Genomic DNA, 19,623 nt, shown 5'->3' with positions numbered 1-19,623 from the left:
TGCAGCCAAAGCGTGGCAATGATATTCGAGGACGCGTTCGTCGTCTTTTCGCGTTTTTTGTCACTGAGATCGCGAGGCTGCGCACTCTTGGAAACGCACCGGCAGCGCGAGACCACCGGCATCAAGAAACTGTACAACAGCTTCTTCGTGATGTTCTAAGGAAGGGCGATCTAGGCCCTGAGAACCACCGGCGGTCGGCGAATGCACCGTGTATTTCCGGACATATCAAAGATCTAGGCCGAGAGGGTGCCCGCAAGGTGGACGATCTGCAACGAAGGGCGAATCACGGTGGAATGAGTACTTCTCGCGACTAAAGAACGACCTAATCCCGGGACGAAGATCGTCGATCTGAGATCTGAGATCGGCGTGGACTCGTTTCGCCTCTTACGGACTCGTCGCCGAGAAACACATATAGTCACGAAATTTTTTTTCGCATATATAGCGTGTAAAGTAGTAAACTTTCGTGTAAGTTAAGAAGTAGCTCCTTCATTTATGAAGTGAGACATCTTTTGGCGTTAGAGGATCGATTCTCGCCGACGAAGTCTTAAGGGCGTTCCAAGACACCCTTCGTAGGTCTGAGATCTAAGATTAACGTAGATATTCGTCTTGGCCGGGGAATCTCGACGCAAGCGAGCCATTTATTAGTGCCGCAGTAACATAAGCTATAATAGGTAACATACCCCGATTCGCCAATCGGCGAATCTAACTATAATCACACGTGTGAGTCGAGAACTAGAGCTGTTGAATGGAGCTGCAACTCATGATGGACGGCGCGGAAACTTTAAACGGAGCGATGTGGTTCGCCAACACGTCGTCTCCGTCATACGATCAACTGTCGCCGGTTCGTTCAAATAGGTGTGACGTCGTAGCCGTCCCTCAGCAGGTGCGTGAAATAATCGTCATTATAATCAAATGTGATCAATTATAATAAATTATAAAGTCTTTCTTTTTATATATATGCTTTGTCTAAAATTATATTTTAAATAATTATTTCGTGTTGGATATTTTTCATTTCGTATCAAAATTCTGTTATTTTTTAATTTTTAAAATCATTCTCGGCTTTTTAGAAATAAAACTACAGTTTTTTAACAAATGTAAAAAAGAAATTTTAATCGGCGGCATTGGATTTATTTCGCATGATCTTGAAAGCGATAATTATGAACTAATAATATGTTACAGATGGGGTATCATAGTTCGCAAAATTCTCTATGGCAAGACAAGCATAATTCGCCGAAAAATTCGCCGACTAATAGTGATCAGATGCATTTGAATGGCGGCTCACCGCAACAACTCTCATCTTCCGGATCATCCCCAAGTTATGAACAAAACAATCTGAAACGTTGCTCCACGGAACCGTTGCAACGTATCGTAGAACTCGAGAAGAAGCATATCAGGAGAGATGGTTGGTATTTCTCACATAGTTACTTTTTCAAATTTTATAGTAGATTATTATTTGTTATAGTAAGACAATTATTTATATAATAAGAACAAAATTTATGCATGCAATCTAATTTATATATGATCAATTATTATTTAGTCTTAAATTAGTAATTATTTCTTATTGATGTAAATTAGAAATTAAATTAGTAATTAATTTTTATGTATTCAATGTAATGTAAATTTGAAGCAGCTATGTAAATTTATCGATATAATGTTTGCACATATACTTATATACTTTGTTTTCTCTATATGAAATAAAAGCTGCTCGTAGGAATTGTAGACAGGACTTGATAATTCACGAACACGTCATTAAAAAGAAATAAACTGGAAGCTTGAAAAATACAGTCTCTAAATATTTTGTTTTTAGTGAAAGTGTTGCAAAAGAAACAGTTATCAAAAATTGCTACACAAGTTGATAACTATGATAAGTTACTGATCATAAACTCGATTATTATACATTTTTTCCAAATAATTGAAATGAATTGATTAGTAATCCATATTTCATACAATTAGATTAGAAAAATTTTTTTAAATCTTATATTTGTTACATATATTAAAATTAAATAAATTTGGATAACTATACTATAAAAATTTTTCAAATTAATAGTGATAGAAAAAAATACTTAATAATTTTTTTTAAATATGCAACAAAGTAATTAGTTTCGAGATATTAAATTTAATCTTAAATCTTGTTTCCCGTGAAACACTTTCCATTGGAATAGAAAATAAAGAATATTTTAGAAGAATATAAAGAAATGTTGCTTGTAAATGTGTAATGGCGCGAAGTCAATCGTCACTATCGTGTAGCTGTTAACGTAAATATATCTCTTTTAAGGTCGTGACCAAACGACCTCTTGTACACTGTCGTAGCCACGAGTAATTTATATTTCTAATGCATTATCAATTTAACTTTTTATTATATAAAAAATATTTTTGTATATCATGTACACACATATTTCCAGTTAGCTTCAAATTTTCAAAAGATTAAATTATGTACTTTTAAGATAACTCACTGTCTGATACGAATCATAAGTTTAGCAAATAATATTACATATAAGTTATATTGTTCTTGCAAAAGAATTTTTTATAATCTAGGATTAATAATTAATCTATAGTCCATGCGATCGCTTTTTTGACGTACCTGGAACTTATAATAGTCACCACAAAATTTTGCTAGCGCAAATTTAAGAAAATATTAAACGAATATAAAACGCTATGTAAATTGTCTGAAACAATATTCGCAAAATTTGATATTTTTATTGTACTTGCCTTGATTAACCGTCAAGATTCAACAATGGTACGACATACAATTCGAATGGCGTCGCTCTGAAGATCTCCTCAAGACTGATCAACAAACTTCTGCGCTCTGTCTTCTTACATTCGACGCCTTTTCACCCACGTGGCTGATAACTCAAGTATACACATACACACGCACACACACGCATACACACATATATATATATATATATATATATATATATATGTATATATACGCAATGTATCATCCAGATTAGCTTACTCGAAAAAAGAGGGAGAAAGAGAGAGAGAAGCCTGATAGTTCGTCATACTCGCGATACTTGGTCAAGGAGCATGCACATAAAGTTTCGGTGGTGTGTTCCTGCACGAGTGTGATCCTCGCCACGGCCGAAATAGGATGAAGTGGTGTGAGGTCGATAGATCCAGGGTGTCGCTGTTGCAGAGTCGACGTTATCCCCTTGTCCCTACCAAGAACCGACGCCGTCACATCGCTCAGGAAACGAAAGATATAAGACCGATCACGATGCATCATCAGCTTCATGTCGGTTACAACGGCACTCAAGGCGGTACGATGTCTCGCGAAAAGAGTCTCGTTGTGCGTTGATAGTTGCTCGAAAAAAGCGATAAAATAAGATAAAAAATAATATATTATAGATCATTAATTTTCTACATGATTTTCTGAGATAAAACGCAATTTAAATTTTTTTTTCTGAAAGAAAGTAATTAAATAAAACAGCTAAGTTATATATTTTATTTTATTAATTGTATACATTTTATACTTTTATGCAAATTCTTCTTTTTTATATAAACCTGTACTGTACTTATAAAAACGTCTATTGCTCTGACATTATAATACAAGCCAAAGAGAAATAAGTAAGAAATAACAATTGCAATATATGTATCTAATTTTCCGCAGCCATATATTGTTTCTCGCGCGACACTAAAATAAAATAAAAATGAAATGAAGGAAATAGAAAACTTGAGAACGTCCTGGAAGAAACAAATTTATTGCATTTGTTCGATTTATATTTCAGGATCCATTGGGAGCAATGGCTCTGGTCAAGGTTGGTCTACGCAAGTGGAGGAACTCGCGGAGCACCTCGCCGCTGATTTTGACGGATCGCTATCTGCTCTCGCGGCGTCTGATCTCGCAACAGCTGTCGCTTCTTATACTAATATGAGGTAAGATGTCCAAAATTCCCGAAAAAATATACATCTTCTCAAAATGACTTTTGCTAAATCATAATCTCATACGCATATTAAAGCAACAATTTACTATCATGGTTGAAGAATGCATCACAGATATGATAAATCTAAGAAAAAATATTGTAGAAATTTCTAGCAAAATGCTAATCAGGCGATCTGTTTCACGATGTCTTGACAGCACAATCGACGTACATAATTCTCCGCCGATAGCGCGCGCTTGTTGAGCTCGTGGTCGGTATCGTAGGCTTCTGCCGCGAGTAAGATTAAAACGTATGCGGAACAGCAAGGCGAGTCAATTTAGAAATCCGGTTAAAACTGGCTACAGTTCTTGGCATTGCGTCGCACCGGCGACACGCACGAGAAAATCAAACCGGTCGGCCCCTACCACGAGTATCGATGTGTACCCACGTGCGCGAGTGTATGCGAAGCACCTTAACGTGAACGAAAAAGGAGTGCAGTCAGAGAATTTCGTAAATTTGTTGTATTTATTCATTTTTTATAAATCTTGTATTAAATATTATTTATAATTTTAATAAATATTTTGAAGTTAATATTTATAATTTATATAAAATATAATATAAAGTAATTTTTGAACGCGTATACACGCCCAAACACACACACACACACCCACACAAAACGAACATATAATTTAGGACCTTTAATTAAATAATTATATTTATTTTAAAATTATTATACAGGGTATCCGCTAATTGGTGAACACTCTGCTAATGCAGATTCTTGAGATCATTTGAAGACGATTTTCTCAACGAAAATATCGAGGCAATAATTCAATAATTTCCGAGTTATAAGTGATTGAAAAAAGGCGCTTTTCGCAAACTAAACTTTTTGAAAAAGTTACCAAAACTGCATTTTTCAGTTAATTTCAGATAGAGTTTACCCTAATAGAATTTTAATTTAAGGCTTAATTACAAAAATATATAATGATAAAAATTGGAAACTTGCAAAAAATGATGACGTCTCTCGATATTTTCGCTGAGGAAAAATCAAAATCCAAGTGATCTCAAGAATCTGTTATTAACAGATTTTTCACCAATTACCCGACACCCTGTATATGTATGTATACATAGATAAATCAATTTCAATCAATCAATCAATCATTTTTAGAACGATTAAATTTGAATACGCAATCAAAATGATCGTGCATATATGTATAACTTATCACAGTAATATAGATGCGTATCATAATTCACGCTACAAAAATGTCCATCTGTTTATGTGTGTCTTTTTTTAAAGTAAATAAATAAGAAAATTGAAATATAGGACACGTTTCTAACGCAAAGTTTCCTATCTTATTTATATAATATCTTATTTAACATGATGCAAATAATCAAAAATTTATCAAAAGTTTTGCATTAGTAATTCTGCAATGTTTATACAGATTAAATATAAAATTTAGACAGATTAAATATCTTTTACGCTATAAACAAAATTAAAATAAAATTTCGCGATCCATAATAATGACAACAATTCTCAATCGGAGAGCCGACTCGTCAAATCGCGTGCATCAATTGATCGCTTATATACATGACAGAAGTTTATTTACGATATGACGTGAAAAAAGAGAGCGTATCCGTTTATGAATGAAGACGTTCCGCGTGGTTCGATCTGGTAAGAAACCAGTACTAGATGACGCATTGTATTACATATTTCACACGTGCATACAAAACCGGTTTATTCTAGGCGGCATGTCGATACTTCTTAAGAATTTTAGCTGCAATTACCTGCAATCGAAATTCACCGTATTGTAAGTTAAATCGTCAGTAACAGTGCCGGTCGTCCTATTATTCAGAGCTAGACGTTAAATATTGCATGAATCGATCGAAACATCGTGCAAATGGAATATCGGAAACTCACACAAAGACTTAAAGGATATAATAGATATTATATTTATTTAATTAGTGTATATATAGTTAAAATTATAATTGAAAATTTTTAATGCATATCATTTTTAATATCTCATTTCAATAGACGATCATAAAGATTACAATAAACTCTGGTACTCGTCACCACATCATACGTTGAAAGAAGTGAAATATTAATGATTTCTATAAATTCAGATGTATATATATTTTTTTTATTGCCGCTTAATTATTTGTAAATTTTATATTGATTTGTAAACAAAGTAATCTTTTAATCATAAATAAAGGAATGCACCAATATGTGAAACTTGGGTAAGTAATATATTTATTATTAGTGAAACTTCATTATTTAATAATTTATTTTTTAGTTAAATGAAAAACAGTTTAATTAATTTTATTTGCACAATAAGAAAAATTGGTAAGCAAAGTATTGATTAAAAGTATTTATTTCCGATGCAACAAACTTCTGTGAAACTTATATAATCGGCTATCTCAGCCGCATAAATCGGTGAATCGTAAATAAATTTTGATGATATTCTTGACATGGTATCACATTATTTCATACCGATTAAATTCATATTGCACATCGAACTAGTTTATTCCGGTTTGTGCTGACCTTACTGACTCACAGCATTATCGTAGTGGTTCTCAAATTATTCCTTCTTTATCTCGTACAAAATTTATTCGATGCATTGCGAAATAAGCCACCGTAGTTGTTAATTTTTATATTATTACCAAAAGATAAATAAAAAATAGCAAATAACATGTTTTCATTTTATGTTGAGTATTGTTTTAACAAAGTAAAATAATCATATGCAAAAAAATCGTATAAATTTAAAAACAAATATCATTTTGAATAAAAAGACAAATAAAATTCTGTAAATTTAAAAAAAATTTTTTTAATGAAATATTTAAAATTGTAAATAATTGTACGAGATAATATCCAGATGAAATTACTGGATTTTATACACATTAAGAGTGTACAAAATATTTTCTCTTTTTTTTTCTAAAAATAGAGAAAACTTTTATTTTTCATAAATCTATTTTTTTTATTTTATTTCATAGTTCAAGATATTATTATCCGGATTAAAGTCCACTATCTGACTGATCATAGATACAATTTTTAAGATTATTCTCAAAACTTATAAACGACTTACAGTCGTCATATCGTTATAACTTTTTACAAAAGATGTGTGAAATTGTGTTGTACCTGACAAATACCTTTGAAACAATGATAATTTTTGACACGATAGTCATATCAACGATGTTGAATCAGATTAGAGGAAATTTAATACGATAGAAAAATTGTTATTTTCTTGCAGCGAAGCCCTCCTCACTTTACCATCGCTAACAGTTTTTAAACAGGAGGCGCCATCCCCTGAGAATCAACACAATAATTCCAAGTAAGTCCAGATTATTAAAATTATTCTTTTTAAGCTTGGATGTCCTGATTATAATTTTGAATAATTATGTTGAAAACTTAGAATGATCGGCTCAACTATTGTAATTATTTTTTACTTGTTTATTAATTTCATAGTTTTTTACTTCGCGGACACCGTTTGTTTATTTATATTAAAACGAATGATTGAGGCAACTAGCGTCCGCGAATGTGAGTATTGATGATAACAACTTAGCCATTATTAAAGTGATGTATAGGCTACAAAATATAAAGACAACGACGTTTATATCTCTCGGGGTGACTCAGGGGTGACTGGGATGAAAAGTATTCCGAACGGAATTTACCACGCGCGGCGGCTCCCCCGCAAAGATATTGCCACAAAGATAAAGCTGTATCGTTGTGCCCCGTTCCCTACTATCGAGAGAGTAAGTCGCTCTCGCGCGCTTGGGTAAAACTTCTTACTCTATTACGAATATTTATCGCGCGGCGCGCGTTACTCTGTAAAGCAGCAATTGATCGGCCGTGCGTGATACGTCAATCGAAAACGTGAATTAATATCTTGTTCCATATGTGCGACACTACCTTCGGGATAGACTGAAATTCGCGATAAAGCATAGAAAAAATTATGCGACACGGCAAAATAGTGTGATACAGTTCCACAAGTGAAAAGGAGTAAAAAAAAAGTTATTTTTACGTATGTGTATCAATTTTTAAAACTTAGATTTTGATCACCATGCGGAATCACGAGATAATATCCAGATGAAATTACTGGATTTTATACACATTAAGAGTGTATACAAAATATTTTCTCTTTTTTTCTAAAAATAGAGAAAACTTTTATCTTTCATAAATCTATTTTTCTTATTTTATTTCATAGTTCAAGATATTATTATCCGGATTAAAGTCCACTATCTGACTGATCATTCAAATAAACGAAAAAACGAAAAGAATTGCCGCATCAGCATCGCATAAATCGTGTGCGATTATTATATCGATGTAAAACGATGAAATTGAAAGGTCGATCCAGTGATCTCGTTGTGTTTATTCTGCGGATATAAGTAGATTAAAAAATATATAATCTAGGAGCTCTCTGGAAAATTGAGTACGACAATCGGGAATAGCTGATTAGACAAATGACGAACTCATAGACACACATTGTGGTCAATTCTGTGGATTCTTCATTTACGATCACGCTCCTGCAAATGCAACGTGTTGATATCGCGACAAAGCGATTTACGTAATATGTAATATACGCGCGATATGTAAAAGTGATAAGTATTCACGGTGAAAACTCTTATTTCTGGGATTCAAGTGAAGAAATTTCTGCTAAATACGAGCGAGTATCAGAATGAGAACGCCAGCGGATTTGAATGTCTCACCGTCACTTTTCTTTAACTTATAGTGAGTGGTTGCCATATTGACCATAGAACATTTTATATATCTTTTTCATGCGGGGAGGCGACCGATTTCTCATATGATATCGATACAGTCTTAATTTATAATAATTATATATTTTACGATTTTTTGCAGTTTAAATCACGTGTCGCAGAGAACAATCACTACAGCGCCGTCCAACAATGGAAACGTCGGCTCCGTCGAGGCTGACAGCAACAATAATGGCCAAACCGCCACCAGTCTTCATCAACTCTTGTACTCCTCAAACGAGGAGTATCCGCCAACTTCAACCGCAAATCATGTTTCTTCTTCGCAACAGGGAAATGAATTGAACGAGGACTGCCGGTGGGCTATTAATATCTAATATTAATTTAAATATTAATTTAAACAATCAATAATATATGTAATTTAAGTCAGTAATTATCTTAATAATATGTAATTATACAAGGAATTATGTATAACTTTTATTCATATATGTACATATGCAGGTTTTAATTCTTGACAAAAAGACAGCTAGCAAAATCCTGACTTTCTGTATAAAAGTCAAGGAAAAAAATCTTTTATATTATTTTAAATATAATATTTTATTAATTGTTTTCACATACAATACAGCGAAAGAAAATGTATCACTTTTTGATTTTTATTTTTATTAAAAGATTACATTGAAATAGAGGTTTATATCGCGAAGTTCTTCAGTTTCCAGTACGTCTTAGCAGCCGCTACCAGCATCGCCACTAAGGTTAACGAAGAAACGCTGACGTATCTGAACCAGGGACAATCGTATGAGATCAAACTGAAAAAATTGGGCGATTTATCTGCTTATCGCGGAAAGATTCTGAAGGTATTTGGTCACGCACTTAAAATACGGAACGCTCATTCGGAACGCTTCTAATGTTTGGGTAGCGGCATCTTAAAAAACGCTTTGGTACTCTCCTACCCACGAGATAAACGAGCGAACTCATGCTGATATCGATCCAGTGAATGTCATTGATTGCTTTTTACTTGGAAAAAAGATGATAAAATAATAATCACATATTAATTGATAATCAAATTTTAAAATTATTAAAATATGCACATTAATTTAGAATAAGTGAATAAAGAAATAATATTTGTGGAAGCTGTTACATAACTTTTATAAACATTGATACAATTGTCGCTTTTGATTCTCGTTAACGCTGAAATACTGATAAATTGACAATACAGTAACCAGTTGAATCCAACTGCGTTCAGTTAACTCTGCTTGACTTTGCTGATAATTATGCAAAATATAACATAAATAAAATCCTAACTCTTTCCGTTCGTCCTAGGAGAGTGGAATAAAAACTAATCCGCGCAATTACGGTAATTATGTAGTATTAATTTGATACAATTGGCATGAGGTCACGGCGTATCCTCGACGTTCGAAAGATGTGAGTCGCCCAAACGGCTGACTACAACGTCTCTGTAGGGTCATCCGACCTTTCTGTTCCAGTCAACAATACGCATCTGCTTTCACGAACGCCGGCTGCAATACACAGAACGGGAACAGATGCTGGCCTGGCAACGCGCTAGGCCAGGAGAGAGATTGTTGGAGGTTGACGTTCCTCTTAGCTACGGGATGGTGGACGTCTGTCAACCGTCGCCGTCCAACAACAGCGTAGAGTTTATGTGGGACCCCACGAAAGAAGTCGGCGTTTACATTAAAGTACGCTTTTGGATCCAAATTAAATCTTTTTTATTGTTAATAATTTGTGACAACACGTGTGATTGATTTTTCGTGTTTGACAGCACACAATTATATATGTTGTATAACTCATAACAAAAAATTATAAAAAAATTCATCAAAATTCTATCAATAAAATTTCACGCGTTCGCCTACAGAATATATCGTCGATGATAGTTTGATGAAGATTATTCGCGCATATAGGTTAATTGTATAAGCACTGAGTTTACACCGAAGAAGCACGGTGGCGAGAAGGGCGTTCCGTTTCGGATTCAAGTGGAGACCAGACTGCCAGGAGGACCGCGTTTACACGCTGCCTCGTGCCAGGTGAAGGTGTTCAAGTTGAAGGGAGCGGACCGCAAACACAAGCAAGATCGGGACAAAATATTAAGACGTCCTCTTCATGAACAGGATAAATATCAGCCCAGCTACGACTGTACCGTCCTCTCTGATGTAAGTTTCACTCTGAAGAAATGAGTCTTAGAACTGTTTTTTTTTTTTTTTTTTTTTTTTTTTTTTTTTTTTTATAAAAAGATTTGAAACTTTTTCTCTTCTATTACAGATCCCTCTGGAGTCTTTATCGCCTTCAAGCTTGCCGACACAAAACAGTGGAAGTCCCTACGCCTCGACAGATGCAATGTAAGTCGATTATTACAATTACTTTTTTAATACTTCGAATATAATTATTTTTTTGCTGATATTTTATTTTTAATTTCATTGCTTTCTGAAGATAACAGATAAAAATCGATAACGTCATAGTAGAAAAAATTGTGACACTCGGAACAAAATCGCATATGTAGAAGAAGTTTTAAATTTTAAATGATGCCTGCTTATAAATTATTTAATATTATTACCGAACAGAGATATAATATTAAAATAACATCTTGTGCAATAATAGTTACCAGTTTCTATCATATTACATTTTTGACGATGCAAATCAACAGAATTTTACTTTATGTAGAAAGAAACAAAGTAATGGAATAGTGTTTTATCTTTATGAAAGCAGCATACTTTTAATCAATTAGTTAATTAATTAATAATTAAAATTTATTTATTAAATTAATTATTAATTTTTAATGAATAATTTAATTAATGAATAAATTAAACGTTTGACGCGCAGCAAATGTAAATGCTGAATGCATAAAGCTGATAAAATACACAACGGAATGTCTAGAGTTAAATGGGCATCACTGAAAAGGTAATTACAAATAGTATCGTCTCACTGCTATAATTGGTCCCATTAGTCCGTCAACATAAGATTACGTCAATAGCTTTTGCGACTCTTAATTCTCTTGTTTTTTTTTTTACACTATTGATGTTTCCCTTGTATAAATACTGAGCTTGCAAAACGCTTATTTTTAGTTTCCTGTTCTTTTTTTTTACATTATTGTCATAAAATATCAGGACTTTATAATTGAGAAATATAATATGATAGCGTATTAGCAACACATAAAATTTTCCGTATAAAATAAAGATAACATTAACATTGCTTCATAAAAACATTTAACGCACGATAAAAACGATATTTGTAGAAAAGAAAGACTAATTGTCGCAAAATCCGTACGTCATAAAGCTTACAAAATTCACAATCATTTACTCAACAGTTAAATATGTTTATAAAAGATTGTGGTATCGTCAGTTTCGTTATTATTGTTTAATATTTCTATTTTATACGTGACGCGGAACCAATCAAATAATAATGAGATTAGGCAAGAAATTTTTCTCTCGAATGCTCGGAATAATTTACTATGTAAATAACAACTAGTCGATTCCGGATGCGGCGGGTTTTGGGCACCTGCTCAATTATATACAAATCTATTTGTCTTTCGAACGATTCGTGGTCACTCGACTGACGACTTCCTCCGAAAATAGCGACGTGCAAAACAAACTGTACGTGTGATTGTGTACAAACTTAAGTGGGAGCAACGGAATTTTTTGTTTTTTTTTTTCCGATGATAACTCGTTTCACAATATTGTTAGTTCAATAGTTCAATCTATACAATGTATAATAAAACTTCACACGTTTGAATGTTTTCAATGAAAAGCTAACTCTTTAATTTCTACCTCGATTTCGATTTTCAATTCACCGTGTAAATTCGCGCTGCAATAAGCAGTCACACGAGTCCTTGCGTCATGGCGTTCGACAAGTACCTGTTCCAAGGATATAAATAGCAAAACATTTCCGATATACTTGATTCGCCAGTATCTGCCGATGAATGTTTTTGCCTTTGCAAGCTATTTATGTATGTACGCTTGTTGTAACTAAGCGATCTACCAAGCAATCGCCGCGACCTTGGTGGCATTGCAATGTATGTAGCAGAAAATGTTGGTCTCGTGAAAGTCACGTTATCTCGTGAATCAAAATAAAATTGATTTCTCTTCTATTTCTTATCTTTATTTTTCTTATTATCCGTTTTTTATCTACTTCTTGTATTAATTTTTTTCCATTATCTGTTTTTATCGTCTGCATTTATCATCTTCCATTTTATTAAGACAAAAAATAGTTTAAAAAAAGAAAAAAAAAAGCAAAAAAACATTATGCATTCTTAGTACGGATGTACCAGAAACTACTGCGATGTTGTCAGACGCTCAGCATGATACTGGTGGGGTTCATTCTAGTGGAAGGATGGTGGAAGTAGTGGTGATGACGGTGGTTAGTCTTCGGTAAGAGTTTGCTCATCGGTGGCGAAGGAGAAGAGGGACGCGGAGGTAGATGCCGGGCATCGCCGCCGACAAACTGGCTCGAACTGGCGCGAGCCGGCGTCCCCGATGACAACCTCTCGATGGAGGGGAAGTTGGGTGAACCAGCGAGGAATGAGTGAGAAAGAGAAAGAGAATATTAGAGAGAGAAAGACATGGTGAAAGAGAGGCACGTACACGCGAATAAATTCAGAACGCTGTACATTGCGTGTAGCCACGTTGCTCTCGTCTTGATCTATCATCCTAGTGGATTCTATTCAGACGCACCCACGTTCTAGGATAAAATAAGTGTGTCGCATCGTCTTGAATGACAACCACTGTCGACGCAGTCTACCGTTCAACACGTAGTGCGTGTGTTTTACGAGTAAACCGGTGACCGGTGACCGGCATCCTCTTCACGTAATCCGCGACATTTATCGACTGGCGTTGAAAATTTTCTACACGCGACTGATCGAGAATCCGATCGATATCTCGTCGAACGCAACCTTGAAGTGAACAAGCCAAGCGTCATTCAGGAAGAAAGTAGCTGAAACTTACAGTCGCCGTTGCATTTCGCGCACGAGAAACCGGTATCATTTCGAACCGGTAATCTTCAACTTGTTCTCGAAACGTTTCGCAACAAAGTGCAAAGCTGCTGAAAAACCTACTAATCTGATTTTTCAATCATCTCGTTCTATCCTCTAGTTGATTGTTTTTACTGCCCTGTTTATATTTAAGTGCTTCAATTTATAGAGGCAACTATTTATCTTTAAGATAAGAAAATACCATTAATTAAATCTGAAAGAAACGGACAAAACTTGTTCCTGATCTACGTTTCCGTACATCGTGGCTTCGTGCATTCATATCGTGGTTTGCGTAACGCGCTCTCAGTTAAGAAGAAGAGGGTGCTCCAGAGTTATCGTTCAAGATAACCGAATTAATCTTGGTCTGGTATATTCCGGTGTGCGACGAGTACGTCCCAGTACGAGGTGAGTTTTGACAGGAAGCGAATCAATCAAAGGAAAGGCGCGTCAGTTTGATTTGTCTGAACGGTTATATCTCGCGTTGTTGATGTATCCGACTCCGAATTGCATCGAGGGCGATCTGATATTACGCTGTCTCTTAAACAAATAACCGCTTCCTACTGAGAGAAAAATTTAAAAACGCAACGCAATCAATTCAGCCATTAGTCATGCAATAAAACCGCTGACGGAATCACTTATGACAGATAGACGCTCATGACAGTTCGCGGTCGCGTTTAACAAGAACCACGTGTGATGCACCGAGCGATTTTCTTCAACCGATAGTGATCTTTGCGAAGACAGTTAAGCAAGGTGAATAAAATAATCGAAATATCGTAAGCGAGCACCGAACACCAGGAATGCCCTCGTCCGTCGCAAAAGCTAATCTACTTTTGACAGAGTGTATCGAAGTGTCATACGCACTTTCGATTGCCTTAATTCACGACCTAAGCGTCGTGGCAACACGCGATATTCTGGCCATTTATGTGCTTCTATCGCGACAGGATTATCTCCTCAGATGACGAGCAGCTCTGCCGCCGAAAAGCTAACGCCAGGGCGGTTAATTGAGTCTCTTAACCAGGACATGTCCTGCTTTTCTCGACTACTGGGAAGCTGTTGAAGAAACATGAGTCTGCTATTTTGAGAAGTCGGAAGAAATTAAACAGAGAGGTTCCAAGGAAATTTGAATAGAACAGAGATTTTTTTTGGCTCAAAAAAAGGTATAAGTTAAGTTTTGTGCTCGAAGTTTAATTATTATAGATTCGTAAAGTTCACGAATTAACCTTGGGAAGAAAATAAAGAGGAAAATTATAGCTGATTGTAACAATCGCTTATTGCACGAAGAAGGCCAATGAAACTAATTGCGCAAGTCTGAAGTAAATAAATTGATTCTAGGACTAGATTCATTTTATACTCGAAACTCCACTGAATTCATTTTAACTCGAACTTTACACGCATCTCTACGTTGTAACGATGGATGAAAAAAATTTATAACTTCAGAGAAGAGAATTTCCTGGAAGCAGAGAAATACGATAGATATATCTTATGCATTGAAGAGCGTTTTACGAGGCGATAGAAAAGTACGCGTTTTATGGCACACATGTGGCATTGTAATTAAGCCCGACACGTTTCAAGGGGATAAACATCGTAGACTCGCAGATACAAAGTTCATTTTTTTATAGAGGTACATCGGGAAACAGACGAGCAAAAGACGCAGTTTTGAACAGCGAAGGAAAAAGTGCAAATCGATTGTATAAATTGATTGACCAAAAAGATTTTTGAACTTTCCAGGAAACGTGAAACGCGAAATTTTATTCTCCCGTGATTGGATTGCGATTGATTGTCGAACATTAGTCGACTGCACTAATTTTAAAAAAGAAGAAAAAAAGAAAAAAATATGACACATTACATGAATTTGTGAGATTTCAATTCGGGAAAGATCATCGCCTTTGAAGGTCATAATTTTGAAAGTGCTCGCTGACAAACAAATGTCTGGAGCAACTAGCGGTATCCAGTTCGCGGCAGACCGACTGACTTGAACTGATCCTATCTGCCGGTCGAACCAGAGCTACTCTCTAATAATAACTCGAAATCATCGAACGTGGAGTTCATTTATTGGATGGCAAACATCGCATACGTTACCGGGAATACGAGAAGACAAACTGACATTTTGAATAAACGCGCAATGAAAACAGGCGGTTATCGAAACGATTAGTTTACACAGATTGATCAGACAGATTCGAGAAGAGCATCTCGATAACATTAAGCACGAATGGATGGGAAGACGCTTAGAGAACGATCGAAGATTCGAGTGTGCGGGTGTATGACGTTTATGAATGAACGCGTGAAGAGTCGAAAGAAGGCTTTTAAGGAGAAACCAGATTCCGTAGAGGATTTCTTTCAATCGTAACGGGAGTGCGCCCGACATGTCAAGGAATTATTGGGACATGAGAAGCTGCTGGTCCATCAGACGACCATGCTACCCGCTCGATCAATTCGTCACGTGTCTTCTGGAGCACGAGGTGATCATAAGTGGTTCATCGCACGTGCAAGTTGTGGCCAAGTTTGTCCATGCTCTATTGAATGCGCGGATGAAGAGAGGATGCATTATGCGAGGAGGATTAGTCAGTCTGCAGATAAGGAAACGTCGGGACATGAAGAGAATCGACGGCGGCTGTGGGAAAGTCAAGCTTGTAGTTCGTTTAAAGCGGCATTCTGTGTAAGAACACGCTGACAGTTTCTTTCAAAAGGATATTAATAGTTTCGCTTGAAGTTGCAATTGAAAGATTAGGACAAATTTAAATTTTATAATGCGATCTTTAAGGGATATTGCAAGTGAAATGTCAATTGAATTTTATTACAAATTTTAGTAGTGCAGAATAGATGTTTCTCAATGTTTACTATTTTGTATCTTTACCTTACAAGTTGATAAAATTTGGCTAAAATTGTTTTTATGTAACTTTTATATTTAGAATAGAATTTAAAAACTTAAATATAGGATTATAAAGTTAAGTCGAGTGTTCGTTCGACTCTAATACCAAGAATTTGATACAACATGTGCGACGATAAAAATTCGTTAGTAATTTCTTCGTTTTATATGACCGGAATTGTTTTTCTTTTGAAGTGCATTCAATCGTAATTAAATATATTCGAGCATAATTCGTTTACTTTTATCTTTCAGATCGCAAATATATATGTATTATGATAAGCGGAATTATTTTATTTATTTGTTTATTAACGAGAATGAGTTCCTTTTATTCAAAATAATATTATAAGGCATAAAAGACAACAGTAGATGCGAATATTCAAACTATACATTAATTATGCAATTAATTAGAATAACAAATCAATTAAAATTTGCTGGAAAGACTCAAGGTACGGGCGAAAGAAATCGATTTGATCATAAAGCTCGTTATCAAATAAGCAAAATATTTTAATACAAATGTGTCGCGAGATACATGCTTGGCGTGACTTGTGTCATATTTCTTCGCAAAAATATTCAGCTAAATGCATAACTGTCAGTCGTCGACAATTTATGTCGCGCCTTTACGATTAATACAACAGATAATCCGCCAACTCGCTAACATTTTGCAATACGCCAGAGTAAACGAATACGCTCGCGACAGAGTCTAAAGTATACTTTTACGTGTACGGTGTAAATTGGAAAAATTTTCCATATGCTGGAAGTCATTTAAGAATGACAAATTACGCGTGAGAAAAAAATCATTACCATTTATTATTATAAATAACGGACTGTAACAAATTTGTGATATTTTTCCATTACATTTTCAAAAAAGTATTTATTAATAAGTAATTAATGGTCTCCTTTTTTCTTTTTAAGTTCGCCGCAGACACGCTCGACCATCGCCGGCAATTCTTCTCCGGTAGTAGCACCGCTGGCACTTTCGGTTTCTAATTCCGGTATCGTACCGCTGGTCCCTGCTTCGGACGCCGTGAAGGAAAACACGGGAACGGCGCCGGCTTTGCCGTCGCCTGCGGCGATACTACCGGATCAGCCTTGCATTGAAGCTGATGTTAATTTGGCTGCGCACAAAGCTACTTCTCCGCAACAATTAATCGAGTCTATGAGAACAGTAAAGATCTTTATTATTGTTATAAGATAAGCTGATCCTTCAAGATCTATATTTTTAATAAAATAATCCCTTATGCTTTTATCGCGTACTCAAGATGGAAAAATCGATGGAGAGGAAAACATTTTATTACATTCTATGAGACAAGTATAGACAATTTTTTTAATTTGTTTTTTAATGTTTTTATTTTATTTGAGTTTTTCCATAATCGCTGAAAAAAACAATAAAATAATTTAATTAACTGAATTAATAAAGTATTGAATTAAATAACGATAAATAGAATAAATAATTATATATTATAATAAAATTAGTTAAATAAAAATTAAATGAAACTCGCTTTTACATGTGTAATCATTTTATTTTAAATCTTGCAGGGCACCCCGTGTCTTACCGAGTTACCACCGGATGCGAATGCCACGCAGACAACCGCGTGGCTTCGCGCGAGTCGATTCAACGCGTTCGAATCGACGTTCGCGAGCTTCTCCGCGTCGGACATTCTGCGTCTGTCTCGGGAGGATCTCATCCAGATCTGCGGGGTAGCTGACGGCATTCGGCTGTTCAACACGCTACACTCCAAAGCGCCGACTCCGAAGCTCACCCTTTATTTCTCGTTGGAAAGCAACGGCTCGCTCTGGAGAGTCACCTACCTCGACAATCTCACAAGCGCCGCGCTGACGAATAAACTGCTCAACACTCTAAACTTGTCACCCGATCGACTGCACTCGATACTGTTCCTAGGACCACAGGGTATACATGTGTTGGTCACCGACGAGTTGGTAGCGAACATGAAGGACGAGAGTATGTATCTCGTCGAGATAATTAAAGGTAAATACTTATTTTGTTTTGCTTATGACTTTGATAATTGAAATTAATACAATGTAACTTCTAAATTAATACGATATATATTTCTTTTAGATCCGGCCAGTGAGCGTTATAAATTGCTTATAAAGTCGAAAACTATTTGAACAATATTTAAGATTTTGTTTTACAAAAATATAAGTAATATAAGGTGCGCAAGAGCTAACTTTTACGAAATAAGTATATTATTTGGCAAATATACGCAAAAAGATAATTATGATATCTTGTAAAAAAATAAAAAAGTATATATAAATTAGAAGTTTTACAAAATTTTTTTATAGAAAAAAAATCAGTTAAAATTTTAATTAATGTAAAATAAGTTCTTTATATACATATTACAACACACATACTACAACCATGATACAGGAGAATATAAATTAAAATGATAGGAAAAAGAGAATATTAACTACATACTTATGTATTTGGAAAATTGTGTTTTGAAATTACTTGTATTTTAAAGTGTATACAAATTTTTATCAATAATTTATGGTATTATAGCTACTTTATCTCGATAATATTAATTTCATCGATATCCATTAGGATAATCCAATTTATAACATATATATGTGCAGGTTTAATTCTCTTTTTAAATATAAATGTGTGTGTTAATAATGATTATTGCCATTACTATATATTGCCACTATATACTTGCATATAAAACAATGCGAGTAGTCGTATATGAATCGAATTCATAGCGAATTAAAATATATTTGATAATTTCAGACTATTCTTAATTTCAAGTTTTTTACCAGTTGAAAAGAAAATTATGAGATATATCTCATTTGTTTGTTTACTTTCTTTAGGAAAGTATTGAATTTCTTTTAGGAAATTATCTATTATTCCATCCATTATGTATAATTATTCTAGAATATATTACATATTCTAGAAACATTTTAGCTTATATTTGAGTGATAGCTTAAGAGATAGATATAAGTACAAAGTCTTTTTATGCAAAGCCTTTATATTATACTGAATATTCTGAGATTATATAACTACGAGTACAAATTATATCTTTCGGACGAATGTAAAAGTGCCAAGCACTTACAAGATTTCGATTTTTAAACCGCATGGGATTGACGATGAGTTTGGAAAAAGTATTTAATGCGCATGTATAGATATATGCATATATCTATCAAAGTTGGATAAAGAATGAAAGAACAAAAAGAGATTAAAAATACGATTGCTATTCTTAGTA

The 19,623-nt window shown here is 34.6% G+C and overlaps 1 protein-coding gene across 3 annotated transcripts; it reads left to right on the top strand.

Annotated features, from left to right (window-relative positions):
• The first annotated feature begins 159 nt into the window (after nucleotides 1-159).
• Gem (transcription factor CP2 like gemini) lies at nucleotides 160-19,578 on the top strand. Of its 3 annotated transcripts, none has more exons than XM_072911263.1 (12): nucleotides 160-883; nucleotides 1,180-1,402; nucleotides 3,732-3,879; nucleotides 7,106-7,186; nucleotides 8,713-8,922; nucleotides 9,274-9,418; nucleotides 10,049-10,261; nucleotides 10,484-10,732; nucleotides 10,842-10,918; nucleotides 17,321-17,573; nucleotides 17,945-18,395; nucleotides 18,486-19,578. In XM_072911263.1, exons 1-12 carry the CDS (start codon nucleotides 746-748, stop codon nucleotides 18,533-18,535), a joined length of 2,238 nt encoding a protein of 745 aa, XP_072767364.1. In that variant the 5' UTR covers nucleotides 160-745; the 3' UTR covers nucleotides 18,536-19,578. The 3 variants fall into 3 exon arrangements, with proteins under 3 accessions (XP_072767364.1, XP_072767363.1, XP_072767365.1); XM_072911262.1 differs by having other exon boundaries at nucleotides 10,025-10,261; XM_072911264.1 differs by lacking the exons at nucleotides 160-883; nucleotides 1,180-1,402 and adding an exon at nucleotides 3,003-3,263 and having other exon boundaries at nucleotides 10,025-10,261.
• Nucleotides 19,579-19,623: the final 45 nt, after the last annotated feature.

Source organism: Anoplolepis gracilipes, chromosome 2 (assembly GCF_047496725.1).
Source record: "Anoplolepis gracilipes chromosome 2, ASM4749672v1, whole genome shotgun sequence".
Lineage (NCBI taxonomy): Eukaryota > Metazoa > Arthropoda > Insecta > Hymenoptera > Formicidae > Anoplolepis > Anoplolepis gracilipes.
Note: the sequence above shows the minus strand (reverse complement) of the source record. Positions and strands in the feature narration are given on the sequence as shown.

What these genes read in the sequence shown, in the direction of transcription:
- Gem (XM_072911262.1), top strand. Translation starts at nt 746, where the DNA reads ATGGAGCTGCAACTCATGATGGACGGCGCGGAAACTTTAAACGGAGCG. An exon ending in GCTTCTTATACTAATATGAG is followed by an intron (nt 3,880 to 7,105) that starts GTAAGATGTCCA and finishes ATTTTCTTGCAG; the next exon opens with CGAAGCCCTCCTCACTTTAC. An exon ending in AATCAACACAATAATTCCAA is followed by an intron (nt 7,187 to 8,712) that starts GTAAGTCCAGAT and finishes GATTTTTTGCAG; the next exon opens with TTTAAATCACGTGTCGCAGA.